The sequence below is a fragment of the Lissotriton helveticus genome, chromosome 4_1 (assembly GCF_964261635.1).
Source record: "Lissotriton helveticus chromosome 4_1, aLisHel1.1, whole genome shotgun sequence".
Lineage (NCBI taxonomy): Eukaryota > Metazoa > Chordata > Amphibia > Caudata > Salamandridae > Lissotriton > Lissotriton helveticus.
In genome coordinates, this window is record NC_136063.1 from 2,036,521,532 (window position 1) to 2,036,540,854 (window position 19,323).

Here is a 19,323-nt window from a genome sequence, read left to right on the forward strand (position 1 = left end):
AAAGGATGGGGCCGGTTCATCTTCCGTCACTTGTATATCGCGGAACATGCCATTAGGATAAAGATCAGCGAATGTGTGTAATGTCACTCCTGCCAAGGAGATGTCTCCTCTGCTGTCTTCCAGGCACGGCAACATTGGGTTTTGCCTGAGAGGAATTGGCGGCGCGTATAAGAGAGAAAGACCTGCACGCCTTCGCAACTCCTGCCATGCCGAGCGCAGCATGTTCGCAGTGTCTATGTCTAGTGATGGTCTCGGAGTTTTGTGATAGAGGGCTACACTGAGTGGAAGTGGAGATACTGAGTCCATTTCTACCGCCACATGCGGTTGGTAGGGAGTGGGGTAAGCCCAAAAGTGTGCAAACTGGGCCTGCGCGCACAAGGCATATAGATGCATGTCAGGCGCACCCATGCCACCCTGCCTCAACGGCAGCGTCAGAAGCGCCCAAGACAGTCTAGCTTGTCCGCCTGCCCACACCAATGCCAGCAGATGGGATCGCAAACAGGTGAAAAAATGCTTTTTCAAGGGGATTGGGATATTCACAAAGAGATACAGGAATTGTGGCAAAACCACCACTTTCGCAAGGGCAATTCTGCCGGCAATAGATAGCGGCAGTTTTGTCCATATGGCAACCATCCCCTCAAGCCAGGCCACAGCTCTGCCGAAATTGAGGGTCTAGATGTCCCGGAGTTTGCAGCTTATCCACACTCCCAGGTATTTGACTTCATCTGCCTCCCACCGTAGAGGGAATTCGGATTGTACCACTGGAGTGTTGTCAGTTAGTGGAAAGATGACCGATTTAGCCCAATTAATTGAAATACCTGACAACCCAGCGAATTTTACAAATTTGCGGAGCAGCGGGTCCAAGTTTTCAGCCGGTTTCGAGACATACAGGGTCACGTCGTCTGCATATAATGAAATCAATAGGCTTCGAGTGCTAAAACCTATCCCACGTGCAGTGTGGTGCTGTCGAATTCTGGCCGCCAGCAGTTCCATCGCAATGGCAAATAGGAGTGGGGATAAAGAGCAGCCCTGTCTCGTACCCCGGGAAATAGAAAAGGTGCAGATATTAGGCCATTAACTCTCACCCTCGCCCTAGGCGCCGTGTAGAGTGGATTAATTAGCGCGATAAACATTGGGCTAAACCCCATGCGCTCCAGAATTCGGAAGAGATAGGGCCATTCAAGAGAATCAAAGGCCTTTGTGGCATCTAAAAATACCGCTGCGGCCAGTACATCTGAATGAAGGTAGTTTAGTACTGAGAAAACGGTCCGTAGGTTATGTGAGGTTCCACGGCCTGGTATAAACCCCGATTGGTCGGGGAGGGCTACCATGGGGAGCAGCGGCAGTAAACGGTCAGCAATGATTTTCGTCTAAATCTTTACATCAACATTTATAAGAGACAAAGGCCTGTAGGAGTCCAGAGATTTGTTATCCTTGTCCGGCTTTAAAAGCGTGACAATAAGGGCCTCTCTCATAGACTCCGGCAGTATCCCCTCCACTAGAGTTTCGGTGAAAACAGCATGCAACCTCGGCGCCAATTCATCTACATATGTTTTGTAGAAGGCTGTGGTGAGCCCATCAGGGCCTGGGGCTTTATTCAAGGGCGGACCTTTAATTACCTTAGCAATGTCCTGGACAGTGACTGGGAGATCAATATATTTGCGGTGGGCATCGTTGAACCATACCAGGGCGACGGAATCTAAATAGGTCTCGAGCAATTCCCGTGTCTGCACATGCGTGGATTCATATAGTGTAGAGTAGAAAGTGGCAAAAGTCGACAGAATTTCCTCCTGGCCTATTACCACTTCCCCATCGGGGTCAATGATGGTATGCACGTAGGCGGGCGTCGCAGCAGTAGTAATGAGCTTGGCTAATGTCTTGCTGGGCCTGTCTCCCTCACCATATCTACGCGCCTCCGCCTGTTTGCCTAGGAACTTAAGCTCGCGCTGCGCTTCCTCGGTATAGTCTAATAGCTTGGCTTTAATCAGCGTCGCAAGTTCAGGGGTGGGGTTGTCACAGAATTGTTTCTCACGGTCTTTGAGGTCTTTTTCCAGCGCGCTGAGTGTACTCCTGATAGCCTTAAGAACACCTGCTTAACGTGCTAAGCACTGCCCCCTAATAACCACCTTGAATGCATCCCACAATACTGATTCCGTAGATACAGAACCAACATTAGTGTCAAAGTAATCAGCGATATCTGCCCTTATTTCTTCGGAGAAGACAGCATCTAGCAAGGCGTGTGGTGTGCTGTGCATTTGGCTTTAGGGGCTGACAAGTCCCTCATCACAAATGTTTTGTAACTATGTGGCAGTAGGGCATGCCTGTCAACCAATCTGCACGCAATTAAGTCTAAGGAATGATAAAAAATTGAAGAAAATGCAAAAGAGGTTTAAAAGTAAAGGTGTGCATCCCCTCATCTCTCAAAAAAGTATTGTAACTACAGCCCTATCAGGGGTCTGCACCCGCAATAAGACTGGTCTCACATAAAGAAGAAAGTTGAGAACGCATGGTGACCTGAACAGTCGGAGCAACAACCTACGTTCATCGCATGGGGTTTTTTGAATAATAATACGAATGGATTGCAATGGCACACAAGGGAATTCACAATGCGACATTTATTTATTTCTGTAAACTCTTCATTGATCGTAGCAGGTCTTGTGGACATGGATTCTGGGCATTGTAGTTTCAGCATAGATTAAATCAAGAAGGAATAGGAAACAGGAGGCTTTGAGCCAATAAGGAGGGAGAATGCTGGGGTGACTCAATTGAAAAGAAAGGGCGGTAACGAATACTCTAGAATTGTTTGGAGCCCCAATGAAGAGAGAGGCTTGACGTTCATTTTGTCAGAATAGCAGGTATGTGGAAGGGTGATAGCGCTCAGGCGTGCGCACTGATAGAATGTTTGATCGAGGGGTTAGTGTTGAAAAAGGGTTTACATCAAAATGTTAAAACACGCAGGATAGCACGTGTTTAGAAATTCACATATTTGCTTAAAACGGGGACTTCCTCAAATAATGCAAACACCATCATGTGCACAGAGGGAAAAACGGAGAATAACTAGGAGTATTTGAACTAATTAACAGCGGGATGGATTGGGTTTATACCTCGAGTATGAAGATATAGCGAGTAACGTTCGTACTGATTTAAAGGGAGACGCAGTGGAAACATGCAACTTAGAGTCAGGTTCTTTTTAACAAAATGAGGACGCAGTGAATAAATTTATGTGATTAATATTGTAACGACGCACATGTTGTGAATGAAGTGGTAATAATGCATTTATTTCTGTGATTTATTTGTAGTGACCCCCGACCAAGGGCCCAAGATGGCCCGAAATGCATTGGGTTCTTTTTCATGAAATAAACACTGCTTGCGATGAACTTTGTGCATCACTCGTATTCTTGCTAAGAGGCACCGGATGGGCCCAGTTTGAATATCAGAAACTTGAAAAATGGCAACAGATCCCGATTGTTGGACCGTGAAAAAATTGGACAAAATTTAAAATTTGAATCTATTCGAATTTAATGATGCTTAAAAAATTGGATTAGTTTGGACTAAGGATGAAAGTCTTTTGGAATAAAAGTGCACGCAAATTAGCGGCACTACGCTGTGCATTTGGCTTTAGGGGCTGACAAGTCCCTCATCACAAATGTTTTGTAACTATGTGGCAGTAGGGCATGCCTGTCAACCAATCTGCACGCAATTAAGTCTAAGGAATGATAAAAAATTGAAGAAAATGCAAAAGAGGTTTAAAAGTAAAGGTGTGCATCCCCTCATCTCTCAAAAAAGTATTGTAACTACAGCCCTATCAGGGGTCTGCACCCGCAATAAGACTGGTCTCACATAAAGAAGAAAGTTGAGAACGCATGGTGACCTGAACAGTCGGAGCAACAACCTACGTTCATCGCATGGGGTTTTTTGAATAATAATACGAATGGATTGCAATGGCACACAAGGGAATTCACAATGCGACATTTATTTATTTCTGTAAACTCTTCATTGATCGTAGCAGGTCTTGTGGACATGGATTCTGGGCATTGTAGTTTCAGCATAGATTAAATCAAGAAGGAATAGGAAACAGGAGGCTTTGAGCCAATAGGGAGGGAGAATGCTGGGGTGACTCAATTGAAAAGAAAGGGCGGTAACGAATACTCTAGAATTGTTTGGAGCCCCAATGAAGAGAGAGGCTTGACGTTCATTTTGTCAGAATAGCAGGTATGTGGAAGGGTGATAGCGCTCAGGCGTGCGCACTGATAGAATGTTTGATCGAGGGGTTAGTGTTGAAAAAGGGTTTACATCAAAATGTTAAAACACGCAGGATAGCACGTGTTTAGAAATTCACATATTTGCTTAAAACGGGGACTTCCTCAAATAATGCAAACACCATCATGTGCACAGAGGGAAAAACGGAGAATAACTAGGAGTATTTGAACTAATTAACAGCGGGATGGATTGGGTTTATACCTCGAGTATGAAGATATAGCGAGTAACGTTCGTACTGATTTAAAGGGAGACGCAGTGGAAACATGCAACTTAGAGTCAGGTTCTTTTTAACAAAATGAGGACGCAGTGAATAAATTTATGTGATTAATATTGTAACGACGCACATGTTGTGAATGAAGTGGTAATAATGCATTTATTTCTGTGATTTATTTGTAGTGACCCCCGACGAAGGGCCCAAGATGGCCCGAAATGCATTGGGTTCTTTTTCATGAAATAAACACTGCTTGCGATGAACTTTGTGCATCACTCGTATTCTTGCTAAGAGGCACCGGATGGGCCCAGTTTGAATATCAGAAACTTGAAAAATGGCAACAGATCCCGATTGTTGGACCGTGAAAAAATTGGACAAAATTTAAAATTTGAATCTATTCGAATTTAATGATGCTTAAAAAATTGGATTAGTTTGGACTAAGGATGAAAGTCTTTTGGAATAAAAGTGCACGCAAATTAGCGGCACTACGCTGTGCATTTGGCTTTAGGGGCTGACAAGTCCCTCATCACAAATGTTTTGTAACTATGTGGCAGTAGGGCATGCCTGTCAACCAATCTGCACGCAATTAAGTCTAAGGAATGATAAAAAATTGAAGAAAATGCAAAAGAGGTTTAAAAGTAAAGGTGTGCATCCCCTCATCTCTCAAAAAAGGCGCCAGGTAAAGGCACGAGTGGGGGCACCGGGGATCCTCAGCTCCAACAGGCAAGGGGCATGATCAGACAGCGAGCGGGCCAGACCTTCCACACTAACCGTCCAAGCGGCCACATCAGAAGTTACTAGCCAGAAGTCTAGTCTGGACCAGGCCCCATGGTGACTGGAAATACATGTGCCTTCCCTACCCCTGGGGTGTCTCACCCTCCAAATGTCAATCAGTGAGCCTTCTTTAAGGATGTCGTTTAGGGCCGTGTTTGCGTGCGGGTGTAGAGGTCTGGGGGCACCTTTCCGGTCTAGGGAATCATTGAGCACCACATTGAAGTCACCACCCCAAATAATCGTCGGGCAGTGCATCAATGTAATCTGGGCCCATACCTTCCTGAAAAACTCTGGATCATCTACATTAGGGCCGTAGACAGCCGCCAATACTATCGGTTTACCCATGAGAGTCCCATGGAGCACCACATACCGCCCATCTGTGTCACAGGAAACCGAATGTTCCCTCCAGTCAAGGCCCTTCTTTACCAGTATCGCCACACCCCGGGCATAATTTGAAAATATAGCAGGGTATACGGGGCCCCATCTAGCATGCTTAAGTCTGGGTGACGGCGAGGTGTTCAGGTGTGTTTCCTGTAAGAAGCATACGTCAATGTTGTGCCTCTGCAGATAGCCATGCAGCAATCTAGCCTTCCTACTGTCCTGCAGACCTCGGATGTTCCACGTTAACACCTTAGTCACCCCCATTCACCCATGTCCATGGTGTTCACAATCTAGCCTAACCATAGTATGACAATGTAAAACGGCAGTATATGACTTAGTGGCAAAGTTCTGACCTGCAGCCAAACAACCCGTTACCCCATCCCTCCCCCCTCCCACACCAACCCCCCAATCAGGTTGTGATAAAGTCCCCCCCAAAGCGCACAAGACGTGAAAACAACTGAACAAGTAAACAGTGGGAGATACCCCTCGGGGGCCAGGCATCCCGAGCATACAACCCCGTTTACACAGGGTGAGTGCGTTAATTCAAGTTAGATCAAGGCGCTTAATTGCAGAAAATATAAAGGTGCACAATTGCATAGCGGGAGAGCCACGCAGCATAGGCACAGTGCAGAAGGAGACCATATCAGATATAACAGTTGTAACAACAATGATACACAGCAAAGCGAAGCAATGCTCGCATTGAAATAGTACGACCCAGCAATAAACGAGACCCCTGCCAAAAGAGATTCAGCAGCAAGGAGTTGTTAATAGTCAGTCATTGTCACTCAGTCTCGCCTCTGTCTCACCATCAGGTGCAGTCTTTTTCTTCGACCTGGTACCACATATGTGATTCGCAAATTTAAGGGCGGAGCGGGTATCTGTAAAGTAATTAGTAGTCCCCTCATGAATAACTCGTAGTTTTGCAGGATAGAGGAGGGAATATTGAAGTCCTGCCAGCAAAAGTAGGCGTTTCGCCGGCACAATTTCTTTCCTAGCCGCCTGCACGGCTCTGTTAAGATTTAATGGCGTGTGAGGACGAAAAAAAAAAAGCATTGGCGCAGTTTATCACATCAACTACAGGTACAAACAAGCATAGGCAAAACCGACCACTATTGAACAGGCATACCAAGACAAAGATAGAGTTAAACAGGCGTTGGCGCAGCTCATCACGTTAACTACAAGCCCACCCAAGCATTGGCAAAACCAATCACATCGACTAACGGCACAAACAAACACACGAGGACTATTGTACCACACCCAACCATGACTGAAACGGCTACCACTGCAGCTACTCCACAACCAGCACCTCCGGCAGCACCACCGGCACATGCACACTCACAAGTCAGTGCGCTCCCACCGTTCAGAGAATTGATTGAGGTGGAATGTGTGGATTGGCTGTTTAGATAACTATTTTATCGCGACAAGAGAGACAGATGGCGCCGTTAAGACATCATTGGTACTATATTTCGCAAGGGGACGAAATCTACAAACTATTTGCGCATCTACCAAACATTGGAGAGTCCACCAACTACGATTCTGCAGTTCCAGCGCTTAATGCCCATTTTGACCCCTAAATTAACCCAGACTATGAACATTTTAAGTTGCGGCAAGCCTGTCAAAGGGAGCGTGAATCTATAGACACATTCCATGCCCGCCTCAGGGAACTGGCCAGCACCTGCGCGGAGGATGACCAAGACAAAGAAGTACGAGCACAAGCCATCCAAGGATGCCGCAACAAGACCCTGCGGACCCTCCTCCTCAGGCAACCGCGTATCTCCCCGGAGGATATACTAATCCTAGCACGTTCCCATGCACTATCAGAAGTGAGGGCTACGGCCATGGAAGCAGCACTTAACAAACCAAACGAACCGGCGGTGACCATCAAGACAGAGCGAGTGGAGGCAGCTCGCATCCCCGCTCATGGAGGCCTGGGACAATAGCCCACCAGAAGACCACGACAGTCCCAATGCGGACACTGTGGGAGAGAGGAACATCCCCAAAATTGACAGCAACGGAAACCCGATATTTGCAGATAGAACGAGAAGCACTTGCTATTAAGTGGGCATGCAACCCCTTTCATCTATATATCGGCGGTTACCCATTCCACGTGGTAACTGACCATCACCCGCTACTACCGCTTTTCAAGTGTACTGCTCCTGACCCACCACCCAGAATCGAAAGATGGGCGATCCAGCTTCAACACTATCAACTGGACTTGGTTTACCGACCTGGTGCAAAAAAAACAGCTGACTTCTTGTCACGTCATGCGGCTGATCCCACAGACAGAAACTCTGAGCACAAGAAACAGACCGAAGACTTTATCAAGATGATCACTCAATGGGCTTGCCCAAAAGCCCTCACAATCCCAGAGATTGAAGCCCACACACAAACTGACATGGTACTCGAGAAAGTAATGGATGCATTGAAGAAAGGCTCATGGACAGGTTTTCCCCATGACGTCAATGGGTGGAACGAGGCTGACCGGACTCCCCTAGGGAAGGTCTGGAAAGTACACGAAGAACTAAGCGCCGCACCCAGTGGCATTGTGTTGAGGGGGTTATGCATCCTAATACCCCTAAGCCTCCAAGAACGAGCTACTGCTCTAGCACATGAAAGACACCAAGGTACTAGGAGAATGAAATCCAGAATGAGGGAAAAAGTGTGGTTCCCGGGTCTGGAAGAAGGCGTAGATGACTTTGTGCGCAAGTGCCAAGCATGCCAACTCACTGGAAATCCCGAGCCGCCGGCCCTGGTCATAACTGAAGACCCAGCTCCGTCACCTGGGTCATGGATAAGTCTCAACTTTGGGAGTTTCCCAGACGTTCGGACCACCGCGGTTCTGATCGACGGCTACACAAGGTACCCGATTCATGGAAGTACTACCCTCCACTGCATTTAACCACCTACTACTGATGCTGGAATAGACTTTTGAACTATTTGGACTGCCACACATAGTCAAGACAGATAATGGGACCCCATTCCAAGGCAGCGAGTTCAAGGAATTCCTAACACGCCTAGGAATAAAACATCAATGCATCACTCCACAGTGGCCCCAGGCCAACGGGGTGGCTGAATGATTCATGCGGACCCTCAACAAAGTCCTACGCATAGCAGTAGCCGAACAGTCAGTCCCGGAAACCGCCCTACAGAGGTTTCTCCGAGAGTACCTGAGCACTCCTCATTGCACAACTCAAAGGTCACCGTGATCGCTGATGCTATCCGGACAACGTCGGGACACCATGCGAGTTAAGTTTTCAGGTCTTGACAATCAGTATTCAGCCCGGAGTATAACTGCCAGAACAACCGTTAAATGGTAAGTGGAATGTGGTAGGGGAACCAATGGGAACAGGGGGAGAGTATTACATCAAAATAACAGCTCTGGTGCAGGTGAGAAGCATGTCAGTTATTGTCACCCGCTATCAAAGTGGGATGGCACGTGCAAACAACAGTCATTACAACATCAACATCCTGTGATTCCTGGCAAATCACTTAATCTCCCCGCACCTACCAATAATGTTTGTGGAGCAGAGGCGCAACTAGAGTCAAATTTCGGGGGGGGGGGCTAAGAAAAAATTTCGGGGGGGGCTGAATCTTTAGGCAATCGGAAGAGTCGAGCTGCAGGGGCCCTTAGAAGGGGTGAAACAACAACAAAGCCCCATTAACATGCACAAGGTCTTTTAAAGACCTGTGAAGTGCTCGGTGCGGCTGTGAGCAGCCTGGGAAGTGTCTCATCCCGGGCTGCCACACACGACGGGGGGGGGGGCTGAAGCCCTTTGAGGTCAATGGGTGTTACGCGCCTGATGTGGAGTTATGGCAGCTTTTGGTCTAGGTGCCAGTAACCAGCAATTTTTTATTAACTGTGCGATTACTTAAAATCTTGGAAAAACCAAAGGTGGTGATGGACGGAGCGTTGACAATACAAACACTCCCCCCCAGTCAACTGATCTGGGTTTAATCCATCACCGTTCTTTAGCTCACTCCGCCACCCCAGTTCAGACATGGCCATATGCAAATCAGTCTGACCCTGTGCCTCATGGGAACAGTCCAGCCCGAACTGCCAAGCCATGTCTTCCCTGGACCGGAATCAAGCTTCCCAGGACCGGTTTCTGGCATTACAGCCGTCTTCAGCCGGGCTTGCTTGACTCCCGTGGCAAAGTGAGCAAGGGGCTCACGTCTGAGCATACCCTGCCAACTTAGGGCGAACAAAGAAAAACCAAAGGTGGTGATGGACGGAGCGTTGACAATACAAACACTCACCCCCAGTCAACTGATCTGGGTTTAATCCATCACCGTTCTTTAGCTCACTCCGCCACCCCAGTTCAGACATGGCCATATGCAAGTCAGTCTGACCCTGTGCCTCATGGGAACAGTCCAGCCCGAACTGCCAAGCCATGTCTTCCCTGGACCGGAATCAAGCTTCCCAGGACCGGTTTCTTCCATTACAGCCGTCTTCAGCCGGGCTTGCTTGACTCCAGTGGCAAAGTGAGCAAGGGACTCACGTCTGAGCATACCCTGCCAACTTAGGGCGAACAAAGAAAAGCCAAAGGTGGTGATGGACGGAGCGTTGACAATACAAACACTCACCCCCAGTCAACTGATCTGGGTTTAATCCATCACCGTTCTTTAGCTCACTCCGCCACCCCAGTTCAGACATGGCCATATGCAAGTCAGTCTGACCCTGTGCCTCATGGGAACAGTCCAGCCCGAACTGTAAAGCCATGTCTTCCCTGGACCGGAATCAAGCTTCCCAGGACCGGTGCCATCTTCAGCTGGGCTTGCTTGACTCCAGTGGCAAAGTGAGCAAGGGACTCACGTCTGAGCATACCCTGCCAACTTAGGGCGAACAAAGAAAAGCCAAAGGTGGTGATGGACGGAGCGTTGACAATACAAACACTCACCCCCAGTCAACTGATCTGGGTTTAATCCATCACCGTTCTTTAGCTCAATCCGCCACCCCAGTTCAGACATGGCCATATGCAAATCAGTCTGACCCTGTGCCTCATGGGAACAGTCCAGCCCGAACAGCCAAGCCATGTCTTCCCTGGACCGGAATCAAGCTTCCCAGGACCGGTTTCTGGCATTACAGCCGTCTTCAGCCGGGCTTGCTTGACTCCAGTGGCAAAGTGAGCAAGGGACTCACGTCTGAGCATACCCTGCCAACTTAGGGCGAACAAAGAAAAAGCAAAGGCAGTGGCAAAGTGAGCAAGGGACTCACGTCTGAGCATACCCTGCCAACTTAGGGCGAACAAAGAAAAACCAAAGGTTCCCATGAGGCACAGGGTCAGACTGATTTGCATCTAGCCATGTCTGAAATGGGGTGGCAGAGTGGGCTAAAGAATGGTGATGGATTAAACCCAGATCAGTTGACTGGGGGCGAGTGTTTGATTTGCTCAAACGCTCCGTCCATCATCCCCTTTTGTATTACTTAAAATCTTTACATTATAAAACACATAAACAGCGCCCCCCTACCAACTACCCTTCCCCCAGGAAAAACCCAGTGTTCAGCTTTAAAATAGCACAGTGGCTACACAGGATCTATAATGTATGCGCGGTGAAACAGGTGTTCTTGTAAAGCGCTCAAACACCTTCAGGTCGAGTTAACGCTAAATAAAAACTGCAAACAAAACGTACGACGAACCTCGGCAGACATCACTGTCTAAGTACAATTACAGATCGCTCCACCTAAGAACGCGGAAGAGATCTGCAGTACTTCCGTCTCCATCAGTCACTCAGGCGACGTCGTGATGTCGCATGGAGCCTCTCATTGGCTTGCTGTCATGTGACGTATGTGGTTGCTATGGACGCTAAAGGATATTCCTCTAATGGGACCTAGACTCTACACTTCCGGTTCCACTTTCATTGGTTGTGTAATGTTTGTACATTCCGCTCTCGGAGCCAAGCTGAAACCCGGCACGAAGGCGTAGGGACAGATAAATTCGCTGAATTTCTGTGTTCGGCTTCAGTCGCTGCCTCTCCGCTTCGGCACAAGTGGTCTTTCCCACCTCGCCTACCACGGAACCGACTTGCATACTCGTGATTCAAATCCGCTATAAGGTAAAGCACGAGCGTGCGTGCTAGATGACATGATGCAGTGCTGTAACGGTCGCTTCAAAGACACTGGAGTGGGAGGACAGATTACAACTGCAATTTTGGAACAATACATTTTTATTTCTTAAAGTGCTTTTTTGCCATGTCCTGCTGAAATATCTTACCCAAGATGTGCGGATGCTGTGGTTGATGAAGTGCGATATCCCAGGGGATGCTACGGTACAAGAACGTTAACTGCAGAATCCCAACGAAAAGTCCGTATTCAAGTCTGACTGACAGAACAGAGCATCATGTGATAAGCAATTCGTGTTCGGGGGAGAAACCAGTGAACGCTTTGACAAAACACGTTCCAGTTATCAAGAAGACAAGATGAGCCGACAATGTGGGCCAAATTCAGCCGACTGCAACTTTGCCTTTTAATTCTTGCAGTTCTAACTATCCTCATGTTACTCCTCTTAAATCGTCTTTTGGATGGCGTGGATGGCAGGATAGGGACTAAGTCTAACTGGATGGCGGAAACTGTTAAACAACAGTTAGTAACGCAGCTGGTGAGTTCTACGATAAAGCCATACTGTGGCTTTAATAAGAATCAACATCTTTCACTGCAAGCACAAGCCGAAGAAGAAGCCTTAATAGCTGAAACTGCTTGGCCACAACCATCATCAAGAAAAACACATTTTTTGAAAAGTACTGACCCTAATCATAGTCGTTTTGTTATTTTGAAATCCCAAGGTGACTTTACAGTGGGAGATCAGCTAGAGGTGTTGGTTCGCGTGTATGATTTTGAAGGGAAACCAAAGCCATATGGTGGAGATTATATACAAGCAAGAATCTACTCTCCGCCAGTAAAAGCTGGTGCAATTGGAAAAGTGCTGGATCACAGAAATGGGTTTTACACAATCTATTTTACATTGCCTTGGCCTGGGGAGGCCAGAGTGTCAGTGTCTCTTGTTCATCCTAGTGAAGGGATCCAGATTCTTCAATGGCTGCGTGAGAAGCGACCAGACAGGGTCTACTTTAAAAGTTTATATAAGTCCGGTGACACAATGGAAACAACTCGGTGCAATGTGTGTCTACCTGGAGAGCTGCCAGTTTGTAATTACACCGATCTATATACTGGCGAGCCATGGTTCTGTTACAGACCGAAGAAGCTGTCTTGTTCTAACAGAGTTAACCATGCGAAAGGAGGGTATCTAAAAGGACTTTTGACAGAAGAGGAAAGTCTGTTGTTCCAAAAAGCTATTAACCTTAAAGTACCGATATTGCCAAGCGGCCCAGATGTGGTGACTATCAGCCCGTGGAAATCGCTAGCAGTAAGCCGCCGTAGTTCATCAGCTTTTCTTTCTGGGTACTATTATGAAGATCTGTGGAAGCCAAGGACTCATGAGATCCGACAGTTTAACGACTCGTCCGACGTTATACAGTGTTTACAAGGCAAATTTGTTTATCTCTTTGGAGATTCCACAGTAAGGCAGTGGTATGAATATTTGACCGCATTTGTGCCAGAACTTAAAGAACTTAATCTGAGAAGCCCCAAAAACGTAGGCCCTTTCTTATCAGTGGATGTAGAGCACAACATACTGTTGCAGTACCGTTGTCATGGACCACCCATTCGTTTCTCTACTGTTAAAAGCAACGAGCTTCGTTACATTGCAAATGAGCTGGATGGCATTGTAGGTGGAGAAGACACGGTGATAGCTATAGCAATCTGGTCTCATTTTAGCACATTCCCTGTGGAAGTCTACATCCGGAGACTGAGAAATATCCGCCAGGCTATCCTTCGTATGCTGGAACGAAGCCCAAATACTGTCATTGTTATTCGAACAGCTAATGTACAGGAACTTGGATTGGAAATAAGCCTCTTCAATAGTGACTGGTTCTCATCGCAGCTTGATGGAGTAATGAGGAAAATGTTCAAAGAAGTTGGTGTCCACTTTGTGGATGCTTGGGCGATGTCACTAGCCCATTATCTCCCACACTCGTTGCACCCAGAGCCCATCATTGTTAAGAATCAGATTGATATGTTTTTGTCATATGTTTGTACTTATGATTAATTTGCGTCCAGATGTGCAGTTAAATCCAATGGTTAGTACAGTTTATTCATCATTAGCAGTGGTATCAACCTGTCAGTAAGACATGTACCCGCTGGTCATGTTGTCATGAATACCCTGAGAACACGCTTGTTGGATTACCCAAAGCATGAATCAAATTGTATTAATTGCACAGCTTTACCGTAACATGATTGTCATGTCTAATCTCCAAAAACAACGTAAAAGTAAGAAAAATAATGTTTTCAGAATTAGGGATGAGACTCGCTGCTCTTTTTCTCATCTCAAAGCTCACTCCTAAACTACTCTGCAATAACTATTTAAGCTTAGAGAAAGAAACCCAGTCCTGAATCAAGGATTCAAAGCATTTAACCGTTATATTCATGACACAAAGTATTAAAGAAAATTAGCTCTACTGTTCCCAAAGCAAGGAATCTCAGTATATTATTTGGACTTAAGAATGAGGAATATGTAGTCACATTATTCCTCAGGTAGCAATTGCAATCTCGTTGACCGACCCACAGAAGTGCATTTGATTTACTATGCATTAGTTGGTGATATATGCAACTTGTCCATATGGGCAGAAGAACTAAATATAGATAACTGCTGTTGTACCTAACAATAATAAGGAAATCCTATTCCACTCCCTCCAACTAAATCAGGTCCATTATTCTCTGCACCTGAAGCACAGCACAGCTTAGATGGGGAATTGTGGATTTCAAGTCACTCTTATGAGGAATAAAAGTGAGCTCTGTATCCTTTTTCAAGCTTGTGTTCTGCTTGTCACACTGTCGAGGCTGCCTGCATCTAAATCGAGACTGTGTCCTTAGAGTATGCTTTTGTGCCATGTATACTGCATCTCATTGCTGCTCCAATAGTCTAAAAGCTCTCTCTAATTTACCCATCTTGCGTAGGATCGCAGATTGGAAATCACCGTTCACTGGCCATTCTGGGATATGCATTCTACCTGTGAGGGTTGCCACTGTAGTCACTTACAGAGAAACAGTCAGTAAGCGGGATCCTGAGCCTCAAGATGACATTGAACTATGATCTTTTTGATCTTTTCCATTAGTGCTTTCTTGATCAGAAGGCAGTCAGATCTCAAATCAGTGATAATGTGTAGTATCCATCCTTCCCATACCACTGTGAATGAATCGCAACCCCTATTTCTGCCTCTTTATGTGGTATTGGGGCTTGGATAGCTTCAGTATTCGCCTGCAACCACGGTGATGTCAACCAATTTACCTTCTCCTGCTCACTGGAATGATCATGGTCCTTCAGTGCTGCATACCATCATTGCTATTTGTCACTCCCTTACATCTATGTGGGACATCTAATGTCGGAGTTAATTTTCTGGGGTGGAGAACTTGGAGCTAGTACTGCTAAACTTACTTTTTGCTCTTAGTATTTGGTGCTGTGGTACTCCATAAAGTTGTTTGTTGCCTAACTTCTTTTTGAGGTACAGAAAATAAACCTGTATTTTGAATTAGATCTTGGTTCTAGAGGAGTGTTCCTTGCTCAGCACTGTTTTGTTTATGTGAAGAGGCATTAATCGTGGTTTATGTGCTTGCAAGAGATATTGTACCCAGTCGCAGCTACACCATGTCTTTTTGCTTACTGCAATATGGCTGAACCGTCAGATTATACACACTCAGCTTTATCTTCCATACACCAGCATAGGAACCACAGTTCAGTTTCCTCGGGAGTTGGGGGGAGCACTTATACCATATGCTTCTAGCCAAACTTAACTCATGTTAACTCCTTCTATGCTGATGACGGAACCGCTCCGTCATCCGCTGTGGTGGCGCTGTGCTGATGATGGAGCGGTTCCGTCATGGCCCGCTCGGCACGCCTGCGCGGCGCGGATTCCGCGCCTGCGCTGATCGTTCTATTGAGCGGGGGCGGGCCATGACGGAACTGCTCCGTCATCAGCACAGCTCAACCGCGGCTGGTGACGGAGCGGTTCTATCACCAGCATGCGGCCGCCGCCCTGCCCCCTTAGCGCTGCGGCGGAATAGCCGCCGCAGCGAAGGAGTTAATTACCCATCAATGCATCACTCCTCACCATAGAAGATGGTGAGGGTAAACTCCAGTTAAAGCTCCAGCATATTCAGTTAACTCAGGCAAACTGCTACCACATCACACTCAACCCATTTTAGTCCAGTCGAATCATTTAACTGGTCTTATGATTGTCTTAAGTTTCCTAGGGACAGTTCTTATTTCTGCCTCTTCTTTGTCAATTTGGTTGTTTCCTTAACCCCGAGCTCAAGATGGGATAAAACCCTTTTGATATATTGCATCTTGATATATTTCAAGAAATGAATTTAAATGAAAGCAATGTGAGTTTAAGTATTGTTTGCCCTCATGAAAAGTAATCCTGGTTCTTTTCTTCCAAATGTTTGGTACATTCATTGCTTTTATAATTGCTTCCTTTATTATTTGAATTATCACAGTCAAGGACAGTACAGGAAATAGAAAAATATTAGAAAGCCAGCGATTTTATTCAGCAGGCACTTTCTAATTTCAGATAATAACCCTGTTTATAATGTTTGGATGATAATTTATTTATAAGATATGCCTATACATTTTTAGTAGAGACTAATGAAATCATAAGGTGCCTGTTTTGCACTATGGGATTCTTCATGCGCCTTTGCCAAATATGTATAATTGTATCATGTGTTTTTGTGCATTCTTTTTCCATATGTCTGTGTTTTCTGGTCAGTCACATAGGAACAGCAGCAAACGCCACAGCACAACTACACCTACTATCAAGTTGGGCATTAAAGGAACAACTTTACTCTTTGACGATTTTCTACCAGAACGTCATTTTAAAGCATGTTTACCTAGACGTAGTTATCTGGTCTCTAGATTTGATCATGATAAATTCAGCCAAGTAAAAGTGGGCCAATAACACACGTAATTGACAGAACTGACTTTTCAATGTCCCAGTGAAATCAGGAATGCTCTTTAGACTTTCAGAGTCAACCCTAGTCTCTGGGGACGTAGCCGACGTGAAAGCTAGGCAAAGATGGACAAAGTTATCAAGCTGGCTGCTTAGAAATGATAATGGGCTAGATGTAGGTAACTGGGAAATACCGATTCCTAAATACCGAATTTTACAGATTCGGACGCCCATAGGAATGAATGTGAAGACATTCTGTATTACCGATTCGGTATTACCGAATCGGTAATACCGGGAGATATTTCAAGGTTGCCAGGGTGTCCAAAGGACACCCTGTTGCAGCCCTGAAATGTGCATGTGTGCACACGTGGCACACATGCATGCCCTAAGGGCATGGATGTGTGCCACATGGCACACTTCAAAAAGCAAAAAAGTGCTTTTTGAAAGGAAATCGCTATTTACCACCAACTTGGAGTTGGTGGTAAATAGCGATTCCTTAAGGCTGAGGTGCACTGTTTTTCGCCATTTACCACCAACTTGGAGTTGGTGGTAAATAGCGATTCCTTAAGGCTGAGGTGCACTGTTTTAAGTGCTACCTACATTGCATTTAAGGAATCGGTTTACCTTTCCTTATGGCCTTGCATTTACCGATTCCTTAAATGCAAGGCCATAAGGAATCAGTATTTACCGATTCCTTAATACCGAATCCTCCCTATATCTCAAATACCTAAATACCGGTCGGTAACAGTGAAATTTAACGAATTTCACCGTTACCGACCGGTATTGGGCCACCTACATCTAGCCCAATGTGCGTTTATCCACTGAATACAAGAAGGAAGCCAAAAATAACAAATTAGTCACCGTTGAATTGGCTCCTGAAGAATCCAAATGGAAATCAATTTGGGGATGAGTATGAGAGCACAATTAGTGCCCTTCAGAGTTCGTAGTGAGACATGCCACATTTATTTTGAGCACATACTCTTGATCAGAATGGGAAAGATAGTGGGGATTCATTGGCTGAGCCTAGAAGGGCTAGTTTTGCAGCACCATTTATCAACAGAGTTTGTCCCTATCGTACTTACCAACCAAAATCTTTCTTCTTAGCAATGCTGTGTTTTTGTAGCCATCCTGTTTTTCATTAGTGTTCTTTGCTAAATCTTAACTGAGCAGTTACTTAATACCATTAACCTGAACCTGTTATTCATAAGCTGCAATAGATAGAGCGTAAGTGGCTTTATGAGTGTGCATGTTAACAGAGGCACATGCACACATGGTGCGTCTTGCTCTGTACTTGGTTAGCTTCTGTTGCAGGAGGAGCAAAGGCATCATATTTCCATTTCCTGTACGTGCACATGCGGGTAGCTGGCCGGGGCTTTGTTGGCACATGGTCAGGATAGGCCTACCAAGGAATATCACCATTTACATGCTCATATTTCTTAAGTTGCCTTCTCTTTTACACACACTGACTTTTGAGATACATTTGCAGGCTTGACAATGCAGTATAACATTCTCTGAATCTGCATTGCTTACATTTCAACTTTGTAGACACACTATCATGACACGTTGAATATTCAGTACAAGAGATAAAGTTCACTGTGCCTTTATTGTTATTGCCGGGTAGGCGATGACACTATCTAACTAGAATAAACAATTGCAGCTTGACATGGATGGCAACATGCTTGCTGTTTATTATTGATAGAATTGGGGGTCTCTGGTTGGCACAGGTAGGTACTTGTGCCAAGCAGGGACCCTCTCCTCTAGTTAGGGCAAGGGAATTACTCTCCCAAAATAACCACTCCACACCCTCTAGGCGGCGTGGTGCTGAGCAGTCGAGGCTTATTTCAGAGGTGATGTAAGTTAAGCAGTTGTGACCACATACAGTAACCCAGTGTCAATACTACAAATGGACACCACACAGGTTTTATATAAAAAATAAGTTATACTTTATATAGAGTTACCACAAGACCAATAAACGACAAAAAGAATCCACAGTACTATCACATTTCAAGAGTTCAGGTTTAAAAAAGCTTAGTTCAAGGTTCTGTGCGTGTCGGTAACCTTGTCCGGCTACAGCTTTGCTGAAAAGAACAAAGTCTAACAAATCCAGTGGACCACGGCGGTCCGGGCCCACTCAAATGTCGACAGACTCAGTCACAGTACCTTTTCTTTGGGGCGGCCGACACGGATGTGCGAGCCGGTTCCAGGGTTCGTCGTGGTGTAGAAAAAGAAAGCGTTGCAGGTCACGATGTCCTTCCAGTCGCGGTGCAGGCTACGGTTCGTTGACGGAGTCGTGAGCTCAGAGCTTGCGTTGTTCGAGGTGGACGTTGCTCATTGCAGTGCTTCCAGCTTTACGGTGCAGCGACAGAGCCGGAGTTCGGGAGCTGGCATCGATCAGTCCGGACAGTGGTGCGAGTCGGGCGGTGTGTCGCAAAGCGTGCGAGGCGGTGCCCAACTCCGGTGCGGCCACAGGACTCGCAATCAGCAGCAGTGACAGCGTCGGTCAGACCAGTTCGATTCGGTGTAGCGAGGCGTTGCACATTGCGGTGTCCTTCCAGTCGCGGTGCAGGCTACGGCTCGTTGACGGCGTCGGTGAGCACAGAGCTTGCGTTGTTCGAGGCGGACGTTGCTCAGTGCGGTGCCTGCAGGACACCAGGCCAGTCGTGAGAGTCGGTCACAGCTCCCTGCCTCTGTAGCCACTT

General features: G+C 46.3%; 1 protein-coding gene across 1 annotated transcript; it reads left to right on the forward strand.

Moving 5' to 3' along the window:
- The first annotated feature begins 11,485 nt into the window (after nucleotides 1–11,485).
- On the forward strand, nucleotides 11,486–15,211 carry NXPE3 (neurexophilin and PC-esterase domain family member 3). The gene has a single exon (XM_078688673.1). It carries the CDS (start codon nucleotides 12,055–12,057, stop codon nucleotides 13,726–13,728), a length of 1,674 nt encoding a protein of 557 aa, XP_078544799.1. The 5' UTR covers nucleotides 11,486–12,054; the 3' UTR covers nucleotides 13,729–15,211.
- Nucleotides 15,212–19,323: the final 4,112 nt, after the last annotated feature.